This window comes from Peromyscus maniculatus, chromosome 1, assembly GCF_049852395.1.
Source record: "Peromyscus maniculatus bairdii isolate BWxNUB_F1_BW_parent chromosome 1, HU_Pman_BW_mat_3.1, whole genome shotgun sequence".
Classification (NCBI taxonomy): domain Eukaryota; kingdom Metazoa; phylum Chordata; class Mammalia; order Rodentia; family Cricetidae; genus Peromyscus; species Peromyscus maniculatus.
In genome coordinates, this window is record NC_134852.1 from 177116955 (window position 1) to 177143531 (window position 26577).

Below are 26577 nucleotides of genomic sequence, written 5' to 3' on the forward strand. Positions count from 1 at the left end.
GCTTTCTTATCTACTTATCTTAGTTGCAGTTTTGTCTGAAAGCCTCAAATCCTCTGAAGCAGATTAAAAGTAAATGTCTTGGGACAGAAAGATGGAGCAATGGGCAATGGTGTGTGTCACCCAGACAGATGACTGGAGTTTGATCCCCAGAACCCACACACTAGAGTGAGAGAACCAGATCCAGAAGGTTCTCTGATTCCACCCACTCCTGCCCCCAGCACACACAAATATATAAATAAATGGAGAAGTTAGAGAACAGTCGGATGCATTGAAAACAGGCTTCCTTACCATTAAATAAATCAGTGAGCAATCGATGCATTGAAAACAGACTTGCTTACCATTAAATAAATCAGTATCTTGGGGCTGGGGAGCCAGCTCAGTGGGTGGAAAGCTTGCTGCCCAGCGCCTGCATGAACACTGCACACTGGCATTTACCTGGAACTCTAGCCCTGGGAGCAGAGATGGCGGGATCCTGGGGCTCTGCCAGTCTAACCCAAATGGTGAGGTCCAGGTGGGAGGCTCTCACTCAAAAATGAGGTAGTGAGGAAGACCTCTAATGATGACCTGTGGCCCACATGGGCAAGTACACACACACACACACACACACACACACACACACACACACACACACACACACACACACACAAAGTGTCTGTCTTATATGGGGCATATAAAAAGTGTTTCATAGGAAGAAAATAGAAAGGAAGCAACTAAGACAGATAGGAGAGAAAGATTGGTCAAAAGATATAAAGTTTCAGTTAAACTGGAGCACTAGATTTTACTGACTTATTTTTTACTGTATGATGACCACAATAAAAGATAAGGTAGTATATATTTTTAAATTGTTAATAAAAATAGACTTAACTTTCTCACCACCAAACGAAAAGATAAATTGGCAAGGTATTGTATAAGAATCTTCTTATGATGAATACATAAACATCACATTTTTTCCCATAAATATAATTTTATTATCAATGTAAAATATTTACTTTAAAATAAATTAGGAAGAATATGGGCCTTAATACCATCACCATATTTTGAATTAGAAATTCATTAGAAAGGATGGACACATTTGAGCAGTTTGTTCAGGATTCAGCAGGTGAACTAAATTAGAAAGCAGGGGCCTGACAGTCTTCGTGTTTGCTGACCTGCCTGTGCGTGAAGACCCAGTCACTAGCACACACCGCTGGAACACAGACAGTTCTAACTTTTCAACCTTTATTCACAACATGAAGACTAAACAGTGAGATTTGTCAAGAAATATTAAATCCGACAGGTTTGGCCTCTACTTTCTTCCCTTTCTGCTCATCTCCATGGCGATGGGATGCTAAGTGTAACGTAAGAGACCAAAGTGCCAGGCGGTGGTGGCACGCACCTTTAATCCCAGCACTCAGTAGGCAGAGGCAGGTTGATTGATCTCTGTGAGTTTGAGACCAGCCTGGTCTACAGAGCGAGATCCAGGACAGCCAGGTCTACACAGAAACCCTGTCTTGGGGGGGGGCAGTGGGAGGGGGAGAGAGACTAAAGGGGACATCAGATGAGAGAAGAAAGTACAGGAAGGGAACAGGATGAGTCAGACATTCACCATCAAAGTCTCCTTAGATTGAATGGGAGGATTTCCAGTCTGATTTGATTCAAAGAATGAACCATAAACTGTCTTTAGGAGTGTTGTTTTATGGTTTTTGAGACAATGCAATAATTCAGATGGGGGCTGAAAGTTATACCTTAGCTCAGGTCCCAGTGGCCTACTTTTATTGAGTGGAGAGGAATGCTGTGTAATTACCAGGCCAGCTACTTGTAAACTGGAATGTGTAAAATGCTTGAGAGCCTCTACACCAGCCCTTTACTATTTTGAAGTTGTTCTCAAAGAAATCATGTTTGTGCTTGTTATTTGAACGTTAGCCAAGAAAGTCCTATGGAGCAGAGGTGAATTCTGCCTGCTCTGAAAGGATTATAAATGCTGATTTTTTAAAGGGCACACTAATAAGATTATTTTATGTTACCACTATTTTATTTCCCAATAAAGAACATTAGAAGGGCAGATCCTTTTGTTGAAATTTTAAGAGTCTGTAGAAAAGGCCAAAGTTGGATTCAGTTGCCAAGTTTTCACCATGCAAGCCCTTTCCTGATTCCGACTCTTCCTATGACAGGCTATTCTGTGTTAGCCCCTCAGAAAGATGTCCCCCTTTCACTCCACATCACAGAAGAGTTTGCTGCACGTGATAGACTCTAACTACAAAACAATTTTTAAAAGAGGAGGCGGGTACTCACTGGCCCTCATAGCCAAATCCCAGGAACTCAAATGTGGAGTTGGCCACTGGATTTGTAGGATCAACAAATCATGCTTTCTCCCTCCCTCTTTCTCTTGTCTTAACACACACACACACACACACACACCACACAAACTCATATGCACACACATACATACACACATAAACCACATACATGTGTATACACACATAGATTCATACACATATAACACACACATACACCTATACTATACATACACAGACATACACAAACACACAAAAACTCATGTACACATACCCACACACATAAACCACATACATGTGTATACACACATAGGTACACATAAACACATATACATTCCAGGATGATGAAGACCTCAGGAATCCACTAAAGCATCCATTTCTTCCCTTTGCTACTTGGGTTTTGTCTTTTATTTCTGATAAATGTGAAGCCTCAATAAATTCAGTTACAGGAAGCCTAGGAAATACGTTATCCAAATGTATGAATATGAACCTTGTTTAGATCCTGATTTACCAAACTGGCACAAAATATTTAGTGACACTATGAAATTATAGTTAGTTTTTAGGTCAGTGTTATTATTCATGTTTTTAAAAGTCCCCATGTGTACTAAAATACTTGCAAATGAAGCTGTATGATGTGTGGGAACTTACTTTTTAAATAGTTCAGTATTAAGTGTGGGGAACTGGCCAGGGGATACAGACAACAGGAGCCTGAGCTGAAATGGTTGGTGCCGAGTGTGCATAAATGGAGGTTCACTTTATTGGTCTATCTGCTTCGACATATGTGTAAAATTTCCTCAACTAGAGCTTATTTCAAAGAAGATTCTAAAAGTTCTAATTCAAACCAAAGCTACTGTTAGAAATACATAAGTGTGATGTCTTTCTAGTAAATGGGTCTTCCCTGTGGAGGTGTCTGCTCTGGTAATCATGGAAGTCCCAGCTTACCCTTCAGGACTCCAGCTCGCCTCCTTAGAAGGGAAGCCAGTAGGGCCACCAGCAAGATGCCACCTGGGACCTCAGCGATGGGAGCTGTGGGGTGGGGAGGGAGGGGGAGGCTGTGAGGAGGGAGGGTGGGGCTGTGGGGGAGGGGGAGGCTGTGAGGAGGGAGGGTAGGGCTGTGGGGGAGGGGGAGGCTGTGAGGAGGGAGAGTGGGGCTGTGGGGGAGGGGGAGGCTGTGAGGAGGGAGGGTGGAGCGGTGGTGAGTTCCCCACTTGGAGCATCCCACCACACTGGGTACAGAGTTACCATGAGGTGACACCTGCTGTTGGCACACAAGCAAGCACCCCGACAAGCACACAGAGAAAATATAAATGTTTAAAAAAAAATTTAAAAAAAAAAAGACCTGGAAAGAGAATTGTTCTGAATGTGTGTTTGGAGCTTCCGAGGGGGAGGAAAACCAGAGCTGTAGATTTTTGCAGTGCTGTCTGGTAGATGTTACTAAGCCATGGCCGTGTTTGCATTTCCTTCCTCCCCACATATCCCCCAGGCTCTTTCTCTTAAATGCTCCTTTTCCGAGAGGAGAAAACGTTTGCTGTACATGCTGGCTTTGAGTGTCCAGGAATGGGTGGCAAGCTGTCTTCTCAAGACAGAGCAGGGTTCTGCTCTGGAAATAGAGCGGGGACAAGGACAGCCCTTCGTCCCCTGGCTCTCCTCCAACCACAAAGCCCTCTGGGAAGTTGCTAACGATTTCTCTTCCAGGAGGATGCTGTGGAAATACGTCCGGTACCGGAATGTCCTAAGGAACATCTGGGCAACAGAATACTCGTCAAGGTGCTGACTCTGAAGTAAGTATCAGGCACACTGAACTGATGTCCGCCTGGCTTTTTAGATACAGTTTTGCCTGCACCATCATCCTGGAGTCAGGAAGATTCTCCCGGCACCCTTTCAATAGCGGGAGCATTGGGGTCATGGAAAGATAGAGCTTAGAGTTGACTAGACCTGGATTCTGTTCTACCAAACCTTCAACAACCAATCTCCTATGATATGGAAAGCAAACACAGGTGTCTAGAAAAGTTAGGCATATAAGGAAAATCGTTAATTTTCTTAAATTAATAAAAATAACTGTGGGTTGGAGGTGTAACTAGGTGGTAGAGCACTTGCCTAGCATGTATAAATTTGAGACCCTCAGTTTGATCCCCATCTTAAATCAAGTTACAATTGCTATGATGAAACCCCGTAACCAAAAGCAAGTTGGGGAGGAAAATGTTTATTTGGCTCATGCTTCCACGTCCATAGTCCATCACTGAAGGAAGTCAGGATCTTGGAGGCAGGGGCTGATGCAGAGGCCATGGAGGGGCGCTGCTCACTAGCTAGATTGCTCTCTGTGGTTTGCTCAACCTGCTTTCTAATCGAAACCAGGACCACCAGCTGAGGGGTGGCCCCACTCAGGGTGTGCTCCCCCATCAATCACTAATTAAGAAAATGCTCTACGGGCTTGCCTGCAGCCCAATCTTAGGGAGGCATTTTCTCAGTTGGGGTTCTCTCCTTTCAGATGACTCTGGTCTGTGTCAAGTTGACATAAAATTAGCCGGCACAATTCCCTAGCACCAAATAAATCAAATGAGTGAAGAGTTACAAAAGCGGTAATGAATCCAGCAGTGCTCTGGAATCAGGTCATGCTTGTTCATGAACTCTTGACGAAGCACGCACACACGATAGATATTTCATATTAAAGTATTGTCGTTATAAAGTGTACATACATGAGAAAATGTAAAGAATGAAATAAAATACCTCAGTACTTTCTTCATGCACCCCAGTGCATTGCTGTGTGCTCCCCCAGAGTGCCTGCAAGCTGTTCTTCCTCCCTGCAGACTTTAGAGATTAGCTTTTCGATATTTTCACATCACAGACCGTTGTGAAAATACAGGAGATGTACCTCAATGGTAGAAAACGTGCGTAGCATGGGAGAGGCCCAGGTTTCACGCTGAGGCGAGTACAGAAGCCAAGCATTTTGCCACACAGTCAGGAGGACCATCTGTCTCACAGTCAGTGTGAGGCTCGCCTCCATAGTGCCTAGTTTGTGCTTACACATCTGGATCCTGCATTCGGGGCTTCGTTTCAACCCTGTCATCTTCTCTGGGAATTTGGGTTCTTTCTCAGACGTGAAGACATTAGACCAGATGACCTAACCTGTGATTCTGATGTGTAGTCTCCCTGGTTCTGCCCCTGGACTCATGCAGTGACCCGCACTGGCTTTGTTATAGCCCCTTTTCGTGTTAGCCCGTTCCTGGGGGAGGCACCAGGGCCTTTCCTCTGCACTGCTGTCCGCCACACTCACCCCCACAAATACTCAGTCAGGCTACACTTAGATACAGTGGGTCTGTCTTTGGGACTAGAGGAACTTCCCCAAGGCTGACTGTCACCAAGTCTTCCAGACTTACCTAATACATAACCTGCAGCAGCTGTTCTCACAGACGGGGAAACTTGTCCTGCTGAGCTAGACATGAATTATTTAAAAAACACGGAGTCACTTGAGTTTCTTTAGTGAAAACTGTCAAGCCAGTTTCTAATGATGTTTTCCCACCTCCTAGAGGAGAAATTAAACACAACTGATGTGTGTAGCCAGTACCCTTGGCCTGTTCAAGTGACATTCATATTTGTACACCCTGGAGAGAAGAGACAAACCAAAGAAATGGTCCTAACTATAAACTGGATAAAGAAAAAAAAAAGAAATTTTAGAAATTTTGTCTCTTCCCTTGTCCCAAAAAAAGAAATTTTAGAAATTTTGTCTCTTCCCTTGTCCCAGAACCAAAAGGAAGCTCAAACTCCAATCCCTGTCCTTTCTTTCCTGTGTGTTTTCTCTCTCCAAATTTCTGGCTTCTCTGTGGCCAATCCCAGTCATCCAACCACTGGCCCTGCCCCTTATTCAAGGTATAACTTTATTGGGCCGTCTCAGGAGTGTCAGAGTAAAACCAAAATATCCCACAAAGGATTTAAGGCAGGGGAACCTTTTAATTTAAAGTTTAATAGCCTCGGGGGCTGCGGAGATGGCTCACTGGTTAAGAGCACTGGCTGTTCTTCCAGAGGTCCTAGGTTCATTTCCTAGCACCCACATGACAGCTCACAACTGTCTGTAATTTCAGTTCCACAGTATCTGATACCTTCACACTAATGCGCATAAAATAAAGTTAAATAAATTAAAAAAAAATGAATACCCTCATACACAAAGTAACCTCTGTTCAGAGGACTCTCTTTAGCACTGGAACTTTAATGTACACTAAATCTTGCCGGGGAGTGGTCTTAATACAGGTTGGGGAGTCTCTTACAGCCATCTCCCCCAAGGGATTCTGCTTCAGCAGGGCCCAGCTGGACCCAGAACTCCTGCATGGTTGCCTCGATGCTGGTGTCTGAGGGCCACACCTGGAAAAACAGTGGTAGAAAAAGCCCTTGCCCACGGCTTAAAAGAGACAGCCTCGAAGCCTACCTCTGAAGTTCCTAGCTTGGCGCCCTTTGCCAGGTCGCTTCACTTCTCACTCTGCACCTCAGCTTCCCTGTAGAGCTACACAGCTGTGAAGAGGAAGGGGTTGGCACGCCACCCCGGAACTCTAAGGCATCATAATGGACTTCTCTTCTCTTCCCTGGACCACAAGAGCTTAACACTCAATACCAATCTAACTATCACCCAGCAGTGCTCAGACCCTTTGTATCACGGAGTGCATGCTTCAGTACAGGCTGGCCCTGCCAGGAGGCATGGAGACATGCTCAGCTCAGCAAAGCCCTCAGCTAAAGTTCTATTTCCTGCCAGGCATGTCGGCTCGTACCTGTAATCCTAGCACGGAAGAGGCAGAGGCAGGGGGATCACAGTAGATTCTAGGGCCAGCCTGAGCTATATAGCAAGACTCCCGTCTCAAAAAACTGAAAAAAGCGGTGGGGGGCGGGGAAGCTATTTTCTGACTAGAGAAAGAATGATAATAAGTATTTGTAGTGTGTGTGACAAATGTATGAAACAAAATCCACCATTTTGATGTGCAGTTCAGTGCTGTTGAGTACAAGAACATTGTTGTACAACCATCACCGCCATTCATTTCTAGATGTTTCTATCTTTCCAAAGTAGAACTCGATATTCTCTCAACACTAATCCCCATGACCCCCTCCTCCCTATCTCCTGATAGCCACCACATTACTTTCTATCTCTGAATTTGACTACATGAATACATCCCACAAGTGGAATCATATAGTACATATCCTTTCAAGATGGTTTTATTTCATTTAACACAGCCTACATATGCATATAATATAGCATTTTATATGCCCAATAGAATATCACTATACACATGCAGTGTGTTTACCCTTCTTCTGATGGTAGATGTGGGGATTTGCTGTGGCGTGGGATGCTGCTGCTAGGCATTGTTTTCTATGTATGTTACATACATTATCTGACATGATTCATAAGACATCCATGGAAAATGGGAAAGGCAGCGCCCTTCCCTTACTTTGCAGACAAACAAATAGAATTAGGAAGGTTAGTAACAGGTGGGAGCAGAGGGAACGGAGCCCAGAGCTGGTTGACTCCTTGTCCATGAGTATACCAGTATTCCACGTTACCTCATCACTGAAGATGCCATGGGCCAGCTGGCCCTTCTGTCTGCCTAGAAAGGCTGCTTTGAGGAAGAACTGTATGTCAGTAAAGCCACCACCCCTCATGTATGCCTTGAAAGGAAATCTGCCCTAATCTGCATGGCTTCTGAGGCACGAGTAACCATCCAGCAAGTTTGCTGGTGCTCTCAGTGGGCAGTGTCCAAAGTCATGGCTTGTTAAACTGAGACATTTGGGAGGTCCAGCTATATTTTACACTTATGTATAACATGTGCCAGGCTTAGTTTGGGGGTGTTTTCTTAAAACCTATGATTTCAGAGGGAATCAGCAGTCAGGGTTAATATGTGAGGCGTCTAGTTCTGGTTTTGATAGGGTGTCTGGCTGTGTGTGTGTGTGTGTGTGTGTGTGTGTTCAGAACCAAACCTAGAGCTTGTGTATGGTAGGCAAGTACTCTTCTCCTAAAATAAATCCCTGGCCCCAGGAGCTCCTCATTCTAAATCAAACAAGGCCAGGGCACCTCAGTATTTGCCATGTGCTTAATCCCTTCCCTTCTCTCCCCTGTCCTCAATCTGTCTCAAGTGAGCAGCCTTCCATAGCAGTTAGGACGAGCCACACATTCATTGGCATCATGGCCCAGTCATCATCTTAATGTTCTATTGTAAGTCTATGGAAAAGCAATGAAATATTTCCTTTTTAACTATCTGAAAAGTCTTGTTCCTTAGGATTGAACTGTAGATCTTTAGAGCTTTTTATTTATTAACTTTTTAATCATGTTTACATGTTGAGGAGGGGGGTATTTGCATGTGAGTCAATGTGCCTGGAAAGGCTAGAAGAGGGTGTCAGATCTCCTGGAACTGGAATTACAGGAGGTTGTGAGTTTCCTGTTGTTGGTTCTGGGAATCAAACTAGGGTTCTCTACAGGAGCAATACTCGCTTTTAACTAGTGAGCCATCTTTCCAGCCCCAAATGGTAGAGAATTGATATCAGCAGAAGAATGCAAGCAAGTCCATTGCCCAAGAAATAGAGACTGTTCTTTAAAGCCTGACAGTCTCAGTGGGAGTAAGTACTGCTGGGGCTGGGGTGGGGGCCAGAGCAGAGTCCTTGACTAGCAGTTTGAGTCCCCCGCATGATGTACATACAAAGTGTAGTGTTTGGGTTCAGACCGAAATCCCATTCAGCTCACTCTTGCTGTGCCACCAACAAGCTTTTTTTAAGCAAATATTTTTCAGAGAATGTAGTCCCCACCATGACCTCAAATGAGCTGAAATTTTCCATTAACTTCTCATAATTTTCCCATTAGTATCTATCTGTGTCTCTTACATTTGTGGGGTTACCCCTCTATTTCTGGAATTGTGTTCACATTTTTAATGATTTTATATATCCATGCGCTTTTAGAACATTCAAGCTTATCCAGACTAGAACCATATTGATATTTTTTTCTCTCTCTCTCTGACAGGTTTGAGATTGAAATTGAGCCTCTGTTTGCCAGTATTGCCCTCTATGACGTTAAAGAAAGGAAAAAGGTACCAAAACAAAGAGCCCATCCCACACATATATCCCACATGATTCTTTGGGTTCATGTTTTTTACCTCACTTTTGTGGCAATAAAGCACATCAGATTTGTGTGTGTGTGTGTGTGTGTGTGTGTGTGTGTGTGTGTGTGTGTGTGTTGTAGGGGTGTGTGTGTGTAGGGGTGTGTGCTGCATGGGCGAATGTGTATGTGTATTTGCAGGTGTGTGCACATATGTATATGTGTGTGTGTAGAAGGCCAAAATTGATGTCAAGTGTCTTCCTTGATCACTCTGCACATTACCCATGAAGGCAGGATCACTCAGTTGGACCCAGAGCTTTCTGACTTGGCTCACCTGGCTAGCCAGCTTGCTCTGGAGATTTTCACTCTCCGCCTTTCAGTTGCTGGAATTACAGCTGTGCCCACCTAGCATTTACGTACGTTCTGGGAATTCAAACTCAGACACCCAGGCTTGTGTGCCAACTGCTCCCTGCCGAGGCCCAGTATCCACATCAGATTTGAAAGCAAATAAACATTGATAGCTCCAGGTTTTCTTTCTTTACCAGTTTTTTTTTTTTTTTTTTTTTAAGAACTGATCTGGAAATTTACTGTTTGTGTTCTTCAAAGAGTCTTTAAGGGAAAGGCCTGCTAGAGGCAGTGCTGTTGGAAAGAGGAAGAAATAGATAGCACTTGAGGCTGTGTGGCATACCAAATAATGTGTCATTTTTAACAAGTCCAGCTATGCATGTTTTTTTCCTCCTGGAGTTTTTTTGTACTGTGGAATCGGTTCGTGGTGGGCCAGGGGAGATGACTCCGTGGGTGAGGTGAGAGCTCTTGCTGTGCAAGCATGAGGAAGGACCTGAGTTCGAATCCCCAGCACCCGCGTGAAAAGCCATGCGTGATTGCACGGTCCTGTAACCCCAGCATTTAGGAAGGATACCGGCTGATTCTAGAGCTCACTGGCCAGCCTGTCCAGCTGAACCTGCAAGCTTCCAGTTAAGGAGAGGTCCTGTCTTAAGGCAATAAAGCAGAAAGCAATAGAGACAGATATCCTGCTTTTGCTTCTGCATGTAACACAACACAACACACACACACACACACACACACACACACACCTGCGGGGAGGAGAGAGAGAGAGAGAGAGAGAGAGAGAGAGAGAGAGAGAGAGAGAGAGAGAGAGAGAGAGAGAGAGAATATTAAATGGGTTCATTGTGAGTGGCAGATATCACATGTAGCAGCTATCTAAATTGATGGATTCACTGCATGGTGAAGACATCACCAACTCTGAAATATTTTTCCATTGAAAGAATTCAGTGACTCAAGATTCCTCCTTGAGTTTTAAATGTTCCGTAGTTTAGACATTTGTAACTCCAACGGGATGACAATCATGCCTCTGCCATCCTTCACCTGGGTAGCTGGCTGCACTGAAGGAAATGTGCAGCTCTGGAGCAATATAGTAGATGGGCTTGGTATTGATGAAGAGATTAGATGTCATAACAAACAGGACTTGGGGACTAGAGAGGTGGCTTGGTGGTTAAGAGCACTGGCTGCTTCTTCAGAGGACCTCAGTTCAATTCCCAGCACTCACACCACAGCTCACAACCATCTGTAACTCCGGTCCCAAGAGATCTGATGCCCTCTTCTGGCCTCCATGGTCGCCGTTTTCCCTGTGACACCTTTAGACGGAGAATACAACAGCTCTGACCTACCATTCCCTGTGCTGCTCATTTGCAGATCTCAGAAAATTTCCACTGTGACCTGAACTCCGACCAGTTCAGAGGGTTTCTGCGAGCTCACACGCCCTCAGTGGACCCATCAAGTCAGGCAAGGTCTGCAGTGTTCTCAGTCACCTACCCATCCTCAGACATCTACCTGGTTGTCAAGGTAATTCTGCACAATCTGAGCTGCGTGCTCTGACATTTGCGTTGTGGTCTCACTCAGCAAAGCTGAAAGAAACCACGAAACAGGCCTGAGTGTCCTCTGTGATGTTGGGTTGTTCCCTTCTCATCAACACTTCCCTTTCTGGTAACTTCTCTTGGGACACTAGAAAGACTGGGGGTTGGAGGTCTCATGGTCCCAGATTGCTGTCCTGACTGTGCAATCAGAAACTGTGTGGCCTGCTGTGACTCAGACTTCCTGAGACTTGGTTTCCTCATCTGTGTAGTGGGAGTGGTTACACTGACCTCCATGAGTTGTTGCAACTTCAGATAAAGCCTGCTCCTTCCTTACTAAGGAAATCGCCTTCAGCGATCCTGCTGTGGAAGGTTGCCATGGTGAAAGGGCCACACGCTCTCAGACAGTCTCCCGGTGGTGGTCGTGTTTCTCCAGGACCCACAAGGCAGCATCCCCAATCTAGCCTCTGACAGACAACTTGAGATGTGACTTCAGTCTCCAGTGTGCCCCGTTTCTCAGGGCCAGCCTTCTCTTACACCCCCAGCAACAGGATGAGCTTTTAAACAACCCTTTTGTAAAAAGAGACTTTTGACTGGGACTACCTCCCGACATCACTGTCCATTGAGCAGCTCTGTACCACTCTCTTTGAAATGCCATTGAACACATCTCCACCAGTAGGATATTCAGATTGAAATAGTTGATGTCTCACTGATAATGGTGCCTATTAAGAATGTGTGCCCATGGCCTATGTTGACCACATTTATTCCTAGGAGTCTCAGTGAGTGACACAGACTAATGGGGCTAAGCCTTAGCATCTAAGGTCACTTAAATGTTCTTTGAATAAGGAATTAGAACATTGCAGATTTCTCCCTTTCTTTGCCCTAAATATGGTGCCTGTATTTATGACAATTGATTGTCAACTCCTTAACTTGAAGCAAAATGGGAGCAGATGCTTGGTAGTACTAGCACTCATTAGCAGAATGAGCAGACACACATCTCAAGGCATTTCTTTCTGTCTGTCAAATCCAGAGAAGCAGCCCTAAGAGGAAATACAAGGGGCACAATTATAGATGATTTATTCGGTTCATTTATTCATTTTATGGAAGGTTTTAGTTCCCAGCCTGACTTTTACAGAGACCATATCTCTGTTTTACTTTGTAAGCAATAATAAAGAAAATGAGCTTTTCACTTCCTATAGTGTCTCTGGGGTTTTGTTTTATAAAATAACTTTTATTGCATTTTTATTGTGGATCTACACATGTTTATTGTTTAAAAATAGAAACTTCTCATTAGCAATAGGAAGAAAATAAAAAACTCACATAATCCCATTATATAAAGAAACCACTGTTACAATTTGCTGTTATCATCTTTTTAATATGTCTTGTTCCTTTTCTCCTCTGAAACTCTGTAGTAGTCTCCATACTATCTGTCTGTTTATCTATCTATCATATATATATATTGAGACAGGGTTTCTCTATGTAGCCCTGGCTGTCCTGGAACTTTCTCTGTAGACCAGGCTGGCCTTGAACTCACAGAGAACCACCTGCCTCTGCCTCCTGAGTGCTGAGATTAAATGTGTGTGCCACTACCACCCGACTCAACACTATATATTTAATCAGAGAACATATGTAATGAACACCCTGTGTCATTAAATATTGTCATTAAATATGCTTTTCATGGTTACATAGATCCCATTATATGAGTATAATTCACTCATTTTGTTTTAATATTATTTTTATTGGTAGATTGAAAAGGTCCTTCAGCAGGGAGAGATTGCAGATTGCGCAGAACCCTACATGGTCATCAAAGAAAGCGATGGTGGAAAGGTAAGGCCGTCTAAGTACTGGTGACATCTTAGGATGAACAAATTTCCAAAAATGTCCCACAAAATAGTTAATGGTGGTAGACTGTTATATTTCCTATTTGAAACACCAGTAAATTGTGTTTTCATGAAAGAGGAAAGAGAAACCAGTTACTGACCTGGCAGTAGTTTTTTTTAAAGAAATACAGGATTGAACACACTAATGATGCCACATGCCAGCATGAACTCTGGCTCAGACCAGCTATACCTGTTGCCTTGGTTCTGAGGCTCTGACTTCGCACAGATTGGGAACACTGCCAAGACCCCCCATCAGGAGAGGGCAAGAGTTCTCTCTCAGGGGCACAGGGTATTGTCTTGTGCAGATTAGCAGCTGGGGCCCAGCTGCAGCTTCTACTCACCATAAATTAGGATGATGAGCACACAATAGGTCATAAAGCCTCGAATAAGATTTTCCCCTGTACCAATTTGCAGAAGTTCCCAGGGCGGTTTTTAAAATGTGGCCTTTTTGGAACCAGTCTTGTAAACATTAAATAAAATTGATTGAACTAAATACAGATATTTGTGTTTTCAAATCTGTGAGTATGAATTTAGGAAGAACAATAGTGACATTGTTAGGAATCTTTAGGGATCTTTTTGGAATTGCAAGGCAACTTTTGTGAAGCAGATTCTCTGGGGACCTTGACAGATGACATACTAGCATTTCTTTCCCGAGTTTTTCTCAGGAGAACCCAAGTCATCTAGGTAAATGAAGGGTCTGCATGTTGGCGGGTGTAACAAGCCTAGGGCATGTCCTCATCGCAGAAAATGTCGTCTGCTAATTGACTGATGTCCTTTTAAAACTCCCTTCCTTCTGTAACCTTTGCTTCCTTATCAGCTGGATTTTCAGCCTAAGCTGTTGCTTTCCTGTTGACTCACCCCCACCCCACCCTTGTCCCCATTGTCCCCCCACCACACTCCCGTCATTGTACCCTTGCTGTCCCCATGCCCAGCTGTTGACTTGGTGCTGATGTGTTCTTTGTTTCATCTGGTCTCCTACCTTCTTCCTCCAGAGTAAAGAAAAGGTTGAAAAACTAAAACTTCAAGCCGAATCCTTCTGCCAACGTTTGGGGAAATACCGGATGCCCTTCGCCTGGGCCCCCATTAGCTTAGCAAGCTTCTTCAGCGTTTCCACCCTTGAAAGGGAGAGCGCTGACGTGGAGCCTGTGCTTGGTAAGATCTCCATCTGCCATGGGAAGCAGAGCACGCCCACCCCATCCCCTCTGCCAGCTTTGTTATCTGCTCATTCGTGAGGACTTGGGAGAACAAAGTGTGGAGATAGGAGAGAGGAAGATCAGAACTAGAAGACTGAGCGACATGGGTTTGATCAGTGGCCCCCTAATCAATTACCATGAGTATTTATGGAGCCTTAAATATACTTTTATATTAAGAACTTTGGATGGGGTTTTAAGGCTTTAAAAAGTTCATTTTCAGTAGCCAGCCCACCTCAGAAATTAAAATGCTTGAAAATAAGCAAGAACAGAGACCCCGTGGCTGGCTCCCACGTAGAAGTATGGGCACTGTTCAGAGCTCGGAAAAGCAACACTCAGATTTCTCAGTACTGTTTCTGGGCTCCTAAAGTCTAATGTGCCAAGTACAAGAGAGTAAGTACCAAAGGTAACCAGTAGTTACTGCTCTTACTTATTCCAGGCTTCCCTTTTTATCCCCTCTCCATAAATGTGAACCAGTTATTTCTGCAGTTTAAGGGTGGAACTGTCCAAGAGATTTTCATTTTCCAATAGACCCATGCCCAGTACTTGTGGTGGAGTTTCTGTTTCCTAAACACCTCTGTGTTCAGCAAATATTTGAGTCTACCTTTGGATGTTTCCTGCATTCCTTGGCTCTGCCTCTTCTGAAATTTTGCGCTTTGAGGGGAGTGGAGGCCAGGGTGATCGTTACTGTTGCCACTGTCCCGGGGTTACTGTTACATAGTCACCAGTCAGAGCTCCTGAATTCTTTCCGATTGTCAGTAAACTTCCCCCCTTCTGACCTTCACCTCCAGTTTTTCTAAGGTGGCTGTTCCATTTATTGATTTATTTGAAAATGTGGGGAGCTCAGGGGCATGGCATGCCCAAGTAATTCCGGCAGAGGGCTTGCCAAGATGTTAGTTGGGTCTAAGTCGGGGATAGTTTAACTTGAGCGCTGAAGCGGATTTCCTAACCAGAGACCCAGTGCTTTACTGGGGTGTAGGTAGCCAGTGGTAGCTCTCGTTCGGCATCGGTGTGAAAATTAGGCATGAGAGAACGTTCAAGAGTTGCGCATTCCAGGCAATGGACTATTTACAACTGAAACCCTAGACTTTACAAAATAAAAGATACAAGGTTTCAAGCTGGTTCTTCAAAAGAAACAAGAAATGAGGAAGCAGTAGTTTGAGAGCCTCTGCCCTGTCTAGTTTCCATTGGAAAGATCATCCAAGGCGCTTCTGTTACACCCATCCACACTAGAACGGAGGCAAACGAGATCCAGAATGTACACAAGCTGGTTTGAGTCCTCAGGGCCTTCAGGTGTGTGTGTGTGTGTCCCCGTGTGTGTGTGTGTGTGTGTGTGTGTGTGTGTGTGTGTGTGTGTGTGTGTGTGTCTGTGTCCTCCCAGGGAAATGCAAGAGTAAAAGCTAGGCAAACACTGGGCTGACCCAACAGCCTCGCAGCAGACCCTGTACTGGTTGAGTTCCAGACTCTTGCGGAGTGACATCTGGCCATCACTGTTCTCCAGCAGGAAAGACTTACAGCCACTAGGGTCCTCTCTCCTCTAGTGAGAGTGTTAAGGACTTCAGGAGGGAGATTAAGAAAGGCTGAGTCCTGTGTAGGTAACATTGAATCCATGAGGATGGCTGGGTTCAGCAATAACTGGTGTATTCCAACATGTTAGAATGACAGTTGTTCTCCTTAAAGGAAGAAACTCTGTGGGTGAGCGGAGGAGTTTGTCCCAATCCAGGAGGCCTTCTGAGCGATCCCTCTCCTTGGAGGAAAATGGAGTTGGATCCAACCTCAAAGCCACCACCCTGGCCACCAACATCTTCTTCAAGCAGGTATTTGTGTTCCAGTGCAGCTGAATTTGTCTTGTGTTAGCGAGGATGTTAGCATCCAAAGGAGTAGAGTAATGGGTGACCAGAGAAGTTAATTAGTGTCCTCTGCTCAGCTGGGTTGTTGCAGGGGATTAGAGGACATGCAGATGTGCCCCTGGCCAGGCATCTGTCCTATGGTGGGCGTGTAGAGGGTGGGCCTTATGCCTGCCTTCCTTATTCAAGACAAAGGCAAAGACAATACTACCAGAAGAAAAGATGCTTTTCCCATCTTCGTATCTCTGAAGAAGAAAGTTCGTTCAGCATTGTTTCAGGGACGAAAAGGAGTTTCAGTTGGTTGACATTATGAGGCAGATGCTCTTGGTTCCTCAAGGTTAGCCTAGGAAAGCAGTGGCAGCTCTGCCTCCAGCCATGCTGATGGAGGTTGGCTGTGAAGAACACTGGGCAGTGGTGGTTGATGAGTGACCAGCCATGCTGATGGAGGTTGGCTGTGAAGAACACTGGGCGGTGGTGCTTGATGAGTGACCAGCCATGCCGATGGAGGTTGGCTGTGAAGAACACTGACTGGGCGGTGGTGGTTGATGAGTGACCAGCCATGCCGATGGAGGTTGGCTGTGAAGAACACTGACTGGGCGGTGGTGCTTGATGAGTGTCTTCAGGGTTGCCTGTCACATTAATGTCTACGAAAGACTTGTTAGAATAAAACAGATGAGGCAGGTATGGTGGCACTCAGGAGACAGACAGGAGAGTCAAGAGTTGGAGGTCAGCTTCAGCTACCTAGTGGGACCATCTCTCAGGAAAGAGAAAGGAAGGAAGGAAGGAGAGAGGAGGGAAGGGGAAAATAAAGAAATAGAGAAAGAATAAACAAAATAATAACTTTGAAAATGCCTTTCAGTTGGGGGGGATCTTAGAAACAGATGGTCCCAAGTCCAGGAGTCAGCAGCCTCCCCGCTAACCCTGAGCCTCTCTTGGCAGGAGGGAGATCGCCTTAGTGATGAAGACTTGTTCAAGTTTTTAGCTGACTACAAGAGATCTTCGTCCTTACAACGAAGAGTCAAATCCATTCCAGGTGTGCATGGCTTCTCTCGAGCCTCTTCATCTTGTTGCTATGATAAAACACTGATGAAAGGTAACAGAGGAGGAGAGGCCTTGTTTGGCTTACCCTTCCACGGTGTGGTCCATCATTGAGGGAAATCAGGATAGGAACTCAAGAGGATCCTGGTGTCTGGAACTGAAGTAGAGACCATGGAAGAATGCTGCTTACTGGCTTGCTTCCATGATCACATTCAACTGCCTTTCTTCTCCTGTCTAGGCCCAGCTGCCTCGGGGTGTTACCACCCTCAAAAATAAAAAATTAAAAAAAATAAAACCTCACAGGTATGGACATAGGCCAGTCTGATCCTGGCAATTCTTCAGTTGAGGTTCCTACTCCCCAGGTGATTCTAGGTCTGTGTCAAGTTGTCAACAGAAACAACTATGACACTCTTGAACTGTGCCCAAACCATTTGTGATTGACATTTCTTGTTTAATACTTTAATTTTATATAACTGCCAAGGGCGATGTAGATTTTTACATTTGAAGTTAAGAATTGAAATTGCTCTGCATTTTTGACAAATCTATTAATGTTTTCTCATTCATAAAGGATTATTCTACAAACAGTATGCTTTAGATTACTCTCAGGTAATCTGATAATAATTGTTTGAACAGATCACCAGCCCTTTATCACACAAAATATTATATGGAAGTCTAGTATTTAAAGAGAGAGCTATAAGATACTTCCTTATCTTCATGCAACAACCCATTTGCTATTCCTATAGCATCCTTGGATGCCCGAGAACTCAACCCAAAGCCCAACAATTTTATTACTGCCAATGCCAGGAAGTTTGAGGGGTTTTGTTTGTTTTTTAACATGTATAACTGTGGTGTAGTAAATCTGGACCTTCTAGGCCAGTGGTTCTCAACCTTCCTAATGCTACAGCCACTTAACAACAGTTCTTCATGCTGTGCTGACCCCCAGCCATACAATTATTTCATTACTACTTCATAACTGTAATTTTGCCACTGTTATGAATTGTCATGTAAATAGCTGATGTGCAGGCTATCTGATATGTGACCCCCTAAAAGGGTTGCACCCACAGGTTGGGAACCAAGGTCTAGTCCATTCCTACTCATTTTGTAGCTCCTTACTTTCCCTTAATAAAACGTTAATCTCACATTTTAGCATGACAGGCTTTCCCCCGAGGGATATCTAAGAACCCCAAAACATGTATACTCCCACAGCTTACCCTTCTTCTCCTGAAGGAATCCCAGCACAGGAATCCTGGGTTCCTTCTTGGCATGATAGGTTTTACTAAAGAACCGCCCTCCCTCTTTCCCCCACGACTTGCTCTAGGCTCACTTAGGCTGGAGATATCGCCAGCCCCTGATGTGATGAACTGCTGCCTGACCCCTGAGATGCTGCCGGTCAAACCCTTTCCTGAAAACCGGACACGTCCACACAAGGAGGTCCTGGAGTTTCCGATACGGGAAGTGTACGTCCCTCACACTGTGTACAGGTGAGAAATGTGAACTCTTGTTTGGATAATACACTCCTCCAAATCCAGCCTCTTCCTACTTCCTGGGTTTGAGTGGAAACTAAATATGATGGCTTGGAACTACAGAGAACTGTGAGTTCAATTCTTAGAGATATTTTGTCTGATTCTGTGCAACAAGAACACATTTTTTTTTTCAGTCATAACTGCAATAGGTTTTACTGGATGTCTTCTCACTAGAAATGGACAAAAGAAAATGAACCTATCATTTTGACTTCCTTCCATGCAGAAGGACTTTAAGGAAAAGAGGAACATGACTAAAATATCATAGTTGTCTAAGGTTCCACACAGGCATGGTGCCACATGCCTAATCCTAGTACTTAGTACAGAAGCTGAGGCAGGAGGATTGCAAATTGGAGGCCAGCTTCAGCTTCATGATGAGCCCCAGGCCGGTCTGGATTGCAGGCAAAACAATACCAAACCTAACCCAGGTTTTCAGCTGAAAACTCAGCTCGTCCAGGAAACTGACTTCAGTGGCAGAAGTAGTCCCCAGATGCTGCCAATAATTTAGCATGTAGTTGTTAGGCTAATATAATAGAGGAAATAAAATTTTCATCTTACTTTGTGTCAATTATTTAAGTGTAAGTGGCATGGCTACCATGCTGGATGGCAAAGAGTGAGATACCACAGGACTGACGGCAAGGTTGCTCCGCTTTCCAAGTGACCTCAGGCACCTGACCCTTCTGGGTATTTGAAGGGGTATTTGACAGCACACATCCATCCAAAGCATTGCTGCTGGTGTGATCTTGTTTGTTGTGAGATGCTTTTTTGCTTTTGAAATGTGGGGAGAATGCTGTCTTAGTCATCTTTTCTCCACCATCTGTCAATAACGTTTTGTGGGGCTTGCACTTTCCTATAAAATACCCAGTCGAGTCTTACTGGTCTCATGAAGTCGCCCTTATCCCGTGTCCAGTCCCTCTGCCTTGCTGTCTGTGGTGCTTTCTGTCTTTGTTGCTGAGACTGAACACCGGACAAGAACAACTTAAAGAAGGAAGTGGGGTCTCTGTTGATTCACAGTTTGAGGGGAAGGCATGATGGCGTGTGGCTCAGTGGTGGAGGGGTGGACATCTGGGCCTCCTCAGCACCTCCTCTCATCATGACCGAGTGGAAAGCAGACAGGAAGTCCAGGCTGGCCTCAATGACCCACTTCCTCTGGAGATGCTCCACCCCCTAAAGACCATAAAGCCTTCCAAAACAGCACCACTTGCTGGGGACCTTGAGTTCACACCCGTGAGTTTGTGAGGGACATTTCACATTCAAACCATAGTCCTGCTCAGCAACTACTCTCATGAGCTTATGTGTACCCTCCCTTCATGTGTCTGGTTCTGCGCGCACACACACACACACACACACACACACACACACACACACACACACTGTGCATATTGATGCTGTCATGTTTATTTGGGCCTCACAGTCTGTGTATTAAGCACTTTGGTTTTCTTCACTCAACAGTGTTTTTCTTTTCTCTTTTGAGTATTACTGTGCACTCATACGTTTTATTCACTTGATTCACTATGCTCAACTGCTCATCTTTCTTTCTGAGTTAGTCATGTTGTCATGAGTTGAGCCAGTAGGAACTTAGGAACAACTTGTATTTTTTAAGTATCAGTACTGATTTCTGTGGAGCCATGTTGGTTTGTTGTTGTTGTTGTTGTTTACTATTCCTTTGTCTAAAGAGGCCATATTTTATTTATCTAATTCACTATCTGTTTTTCTTTACTTGCTTTTTGTTAAGTGTGTGTGTGTGTGTGTGTGTGTGTGTGTGTCTGTGTGTGTGTCTGTGTCTGTGTCTGTGTCTGTGTGTCTGTGTGTCTGTGTGTCTGTGTGTGTATGTAGTCCAGAGGTCAATTTCAGGAGCTACCCACTTTGTTTATTGGAACAAAGTCTCTCCCTGGGACTTGGGCTCACAAATTAGTCTAGATTGTCTGCTCAGTGTTTCTCCTGTTTCTGCCTTCCCAGTGTTGGGATTATAAACTCATGACGCCATGCTGGAATTTTTGCATGGTGGGAGAGGGGTGTCAAGCCAGGTCTTCATGCCTGCATGGCAATCACTTAGCCTATGAGCTATATCTATTAGCCTATGAACTGTCTCCCCAGCCTGATAGTTGTGGTTTTCTTTTTAAGTTAATTTATTTAGTTTAGCATATGGGTGTCTTCTTCTTACATGTATGTCTGTGCACCACATGCATGTCTGGTGCCCACGAAGGCCAGAAGAGGGCAGGTTCCCCAGCCTTAGAATGACAGAGGGTGGGGACTGCCGTGCGGTTACTGGGAATTGAACCTGCGTTGTCTGGAAGAGCAGCCAGTGCCCTTAACTGCTGAGCCGACGCTCTAGCCTCAACATTAGTGTTTTCTACTAGTCCTGCAAAGTGGCAGATGGTGTCTTATTCCTCTGTGAATGCATGAGAAGGTTTCCCCGGGAATATGCCTAAAAGTGAAATGACTGGGTTACAGGTGATATTTGTTCTTCGGTGCATTCATATCGCTACTTTCTGCCCCAAAATTGAATAATTATCTCTTCTCCTAGCAGTGCACGAGAACTCCTGTCTCTCCGGTTCCTACCCACTCTTTCCTATGTGACATGCAAGGGACTCAGAGCCCACCTGTCCCCACCACACATGCCTCTTACGGGTTCACTACCGTGAGGCCTGGAAAGGACAGGTGACTGGTGCCCTAGGTAAAAAGTTACCATGAGAAACACACTCAGGTGCCACATAATAAGAAATGGAGCTCTTCCTTCTGGTGATTGTGAGACACACAGGTCCCCCAACTTTATCCTTCCTGAAGCAACTCCTCATTTTCTTAAACACCGAATCAGCCTTAAGTCTCTCCTCAAAGAGCTAAGCATTTATAGACAGTACATTCAGTTCCCCACTCCCTGGAGGAAGATGAAGGCATGACCATGTTTGCTTACAGATGCTGTGTCTCCATCTTTGTGGAAACCTTATCCTGTAATTGGAAGAGGAAGCTTGTGGCAAGGGAATAAACTCGCACCAAGGGATTTCTGTAGCCACCCAACTGCCCCTCAGCATCTAATCAGCCGCAGGAGTCATTTACTGCAGACATTATTCCTCAATCACTTCAGTGCAGGGTTTGGAATGCAGCTGTGCACTGAGCCGTTCAGAATGTGGGAGTGAGAACAAGTCTCGGCAGAGCCTCTGCACCCAGCATGGTGTCCTGAGAAACAGACCTGCAGATGCAGAGCTGATCTTCTTTGGTTGGGCCTGGCGCCATAGGATGGTCAAGGCCATGCCTCTAGAACCAGGTCTTCACTCTTAGAAGTGATGGAAGGCACTTCGTTCCAGTTCGGTGAAGGAGGGACCTGGTCTTAGCTCCAAGCTGCTGTGTCTCAACAGTGTGTGTATGGAAAGAGAGTTGTAACAAACTTGGCCCAGAATCTTGCTACATGAAAACTTCAAGGAATTTAGAAAGCATGTTGTTTAAACTTCTTATGATGTTAAATTTTAGTGTTTTCTCTCTGGTCCTCATGTGCTGAGAGCTTACATCTGATCCACAAACATGAGGAAGAGAATGCTAACTGTAAATGGCATGGGCTTTTGAAACCTCAAAGCCCACTCCCAGTAACACGCCTCCTCCAACAAGGCCACACCTCCTAATCCTTCCCAAACAATTCTACCATGTCCAAACCAAATGTGCAAACATATGAGCTTAGGGGAGACATTCTCATTTAAGCCACTACACAACCCAAGGAAATGAAATACGTGAAAATGGACACCAAAGAGCAGCATGCCAATTCAAGGATAAATCTTTTGAAACTTAATCTCATGAATGTGATATAAGGCTTAACTTATAAATACTTTATAAAGCTTAACCTACAGAGAATAAACGCACCTGGTATGCCAAACAGTGAATGCTGCCATTTACAAAGCTAGAAATTTAGCGTCAGATTGGTCCCTTTCACCAGCCTACAGTACGTAGGGCCTTGCGATGAAGGGAGCTACCACAGATGTCAACCCTCAGCCTCACCTCCCTCCACCTCCTGGGGAACTCCTTCATTGGCTGTGCCTCGGCAGTGTCTTCCGTCCACTCATTGTGGATTACTAGGGCCCGTTCCAGTTGCATCCTGTGTGGATGCTGCCCCCAGGTACCTCTGCCATAGTCAGGTTGCTATAAAGAAAGGACAAGGCCCATCCTAAGAGAACTGCTCAGACTTCCCAAGCCTCAGGCATTCATAAAATGAACACTTGCTCAGAGAGTTGAAATCACTTTACCGATTGAGAAGTGTCATTCCCCAAAATGACTGGGTCTCCCACATCACCCTGGTCTTCTGAAACCACATCCAACTTGCTCAGTACTGGCAGAAAGGATGGATTTAGCCCACAGTACCAATGTCCAACCTCTATGAAGGGATTGAGCTAGACAGGTGTCCTTTGAGACTGACCCAGGCAAGCAGCTCTGAGAAGTCACCGAGAGAATTACAGCAGTTTCAAAAGTGGGAAACTAAAGTTGACAAAAAAGATTGTCCAAGTCTGAGCTTGCATTCCTATTTCTATGGCCACAATTTTTTTTCTTTTATTTAAAGACTCGCTGTTTGCCTAGGAATACATTGGAATTGACCCCTAGCCAATCTTCCTGATGCCCAACAGCTGGCAATAGAGGTGCCAGCTGCCTTGTGGTGGGAGCAGAATAAAAGCAGTGAGTTGGGGCCCAGTCCCAGCAAGGCCTTCAAGGGCATCTTATCCAGTAGCTGCCATGGGGGTGTGTGCAGAGATCACAGGCGAAGCGTTTGTAATGAGCTTGTTAACTTCGTGCCGACCTTTTAACTAGTGATTACATTAAAGAAAGCCACATAAAGTGCATTTTCATCTCTCGGCCCAGCCTCCAAAGTCTTGTTTATCTAATTATTGGACTGCTTTGGAGGACGGTGCTTGCTGAGAACAAGGCTATCAGTCGGAACACAGTTTCTTTGATGGATAATTAGCTGTTTCCAGGCCTCCTCCTATTCAGCTGAGTGTTCTCAGACCAGAAAGTCTGATCTGGCCTAACAAGGCGTGCCTTGCATGCCCCTGTGAAGTCTTAATGGGTACCATGAGGGTTGCAGCATATTGGAGAAGAGAAAGACTCAGAATGGATGTAGGGCTGATTCCAAGAGATAGTCTGGGAGCTAGGGTTTAGTCAGTAGGATTCTTAGGAAAGAAATGAGCCCAAAGTACTCTGGAAGGAATTGGGACATAGGGCATGTCCTTAAATGGGACTTGATTGTTTTCAGTGAAACAGATTCCCAGTTTAAACCCAGTTATCATTATTTCTAGATTGAATCTCCTCGGTGCTGAGGGGCGGAGTGTGGGCATGACACACAGTGTTCAGTCTCACTCTGGAGGGCCCTACTCAGGAGCCCCAGGAGCTGTCTTTTGTTAAAAAATGGTTTTACCCTCTGTATCTACCCTCAGTTAGGTCCTCCACTATACCTCATATATAGTCATATACCATATATATAGTCATCACTATACCACATATATAGTCATCCAAAGGTCTGCTGTGACTCAGAGAGGCATGCCCCTTCATCCTCTTGATTTGGGAAGCAGGCTCAGTGTGCACTTTGACTTGCAGTCAGGTGGCGTTTGTCAGAGAACAAGTATTTGGATGTCAAGAGGCTCTAACCCAGTGGCTCACCTCTCACATGAAGACAACGGTCTTCATGCTGTGATGCCTCCCACCTGCCCGTGTGCTCACCCCGGCACAATTACAGAGTAATCTTGGTAGTTTATAAACAGTTTGGACCTTGTCTATTTAAATCTCCTTAAAAAGAATGCCTTACAAAGGCACCTTCCATTCTTCACTGTTCATGAGTTGTCTGAGTTTTCCTTATGAAGGAATAGGTAACTTCTCCCAAGTTTCTAAATATTAAAGATGCTGAAGACAGAGTGAAAATTCTCCCTGCCATTCCTGACTTCCAGCCACTGAGTTCCCCTCTTTGGAAACAGCTGATTTATGTATGTGAAACAGCCCACTTATAAAAGCTTCTGTTCCACAAACTAGTGTTTGCTGTGCCTGCTAAAACCAAGGAGCAGGCTTCTAAATATATATATTTACCAAAGAAACCATAGTGAACAAAACAGATAGAAAGAGTATATACCTGAGGCCTATTTTGGACCACTGGAGGCAGCCATTTTCTTATGCTTCCTTGCAGATGTGAGCTGCATGTATATGCATTTTTCCAGTCACACATTAAAGAGCATAATCCTCACCCAATCCCCACCCCCACTCCTCCTGAGCAGCCTGGTGTGCGGAGCACTTTTTATGAATGCACAGAATCCCTCTTGATTTTTCAGAGCTGCGCTCAGCCTCATTGTGTTTGTTCTCTGACTTAGTTAATCTTGTGCTGATGAGCCTTTTGCTCTATGTTATATTATAATGGGATAGCTTACCATTACAACCCTTCATGCATGTCTATTCATTGGACGGTTTCCTGCTTTTCATCCTTTGAAGAAGTGTTTAAAGAGCTCTGCCTTAAGAGAGAAAGCCCAAGTATTTGTTTTACTAGTCTTAGCAAGCAGTGACTAGAACTTCACTAACAACCATTTACCTCGGATGAGCAGCGGGTAAAATCAAGCCATTTGAAATAGCCAAGGAATGGAAACAGAATGACTTCTGGCTCTAGAACCAACTCCGGCTTAGCTGTAAATCAGGCAAACAGAGCCCACATCCTGTTACATTGCTCCCAAACTCAACAATCTTCTCTTTTCTAAGAATGGAAAAAATTCAGGAGAGAGCCAATGGCCTCCTTACAGCCTTGTATGTTATTTCTTTCCTAAGCTTTGGTTTTAGTACACCATTCAGCCACTTGAGGGCACAATACACTCACTTCTGGACTCAGGCAAGCCCTGCCTGTTTCATCAGATGGACTATTCTGTGACAGGGATCACACATTTTATCTTTCATAAATGCAAAACCAAGAAAAAGTGAGCACTATCCCAGGGCCCCAAGAGATGGATGTTATTTTTTGCAAAGGGTTTTATTCTCACCCCCAGCTCTGCCTTCTTCCAGCATTTAACACTTTGCTCCCCACTTTGGAAAGTGTCATGGGAAGGGCTCAAGGCATGCATCATCCGATGACACACAGAATGAAGTCTCCCTTGGGGCGCGGTGCAAACTTAACGCTTCTACGAATTCTGCCTGGTATAGGAAACTGGACCGGTGTGAGGATTGTGTGGCCTGTGGAGGGGAGGCAGTGAAGAGTGCAGTGTAAAGAGGTGCTGTGTGCACAGTCATTGGCTCTACAGCTCACAGCTCCCAACATTCTCCTAATTTTATGCTCCTCTGAATCTGCCGTGCTTGGGAGTTACTGCTCCCATATGACTGCTCTAACTAAAAGTCTGGCTATTTAATGGTGACGAATGCTACTTTTAACCTCCATGGGTTCTACTTCTAGACTTCCACAAGAGGCTCACAACGGCACCCTCTTTTCATATAACTTAAGGTCAAGGCTGCCTGGGGTAGAAGGATGGAGAAGTAATAAATGAAGGTAAATCCAGGCTTGTAGCTCACTGTGGTGACTGGTTTGTCTAGACTAGAGGGAGCACCCTCAAATCCAGGAAGCCCTCTTTCTTTGGTTTGTGTATTTTGTTGGTTTTTGTCATGGTTGTTGTTTCTGGACAGGGTCTCACCAGTCTGTTCAGGCTGGCTCCAGACTTCTGGGCTCAAGTGAGCCTCCTGCCTCTGCTTCCTCAGTAAATGGAGTTTTAGTATGCGCTGGTTTTCGGCAGGGCTAATTCTCTGATGGATTAGCCTTCCGGACTGTTCTCGCTCACTTCTTTTGCTGATATGGGAGGGGAAGGGACCTTCTGTCTTTAAGTGTTCTCATCCTTAGTTACAACTTTCCCATCTACTTTCCTGAGGTCCCCAGCAATCAACATCCATCCACTCTCCTCTGG

General features: G+C 44.8%; 1 protein-coding gene across 2 annotated transcripts in view; it reads left to right on the forward strand.

The window, feature by feature from the left end:
• The window catches only part of Dock8 (dedicator of cytokinesis 8), a 212403-nt gene that overhangs the window by 87246 nt on the left and 98580 nt on the right, over positions 1-26577 (forward strand). For both annotated transcript variants that reach the window (XM_042262086.2, XM_076561526.1), the window contains 8 exons: positions 3969-4054; positions 9262-9328; positions 11050-11199; positions 12954-13034; positions 14080-14239; positions 15958-16094; positions 17064-17157; positions 18481-18643. In XM_042262086.2, the coding sequence (XP_042118020.2) occupies positions 3969-4054; positions 9262-9328; positions 11050-11199; positions 12954-13034; positions 14080-14239; positions 15958-16094; positions 17064-17157; positions 18481-18643 (938 nt within the window). The remainder of the gene's footprint in view (positions 1-3968; positions 4055-9261; positions 9329-11049; positions 11200-12953; positions 13035-14079; positions 14240-15957; positions 16095-17063; positions 17158-18480; positions 18644-26577) is intronic.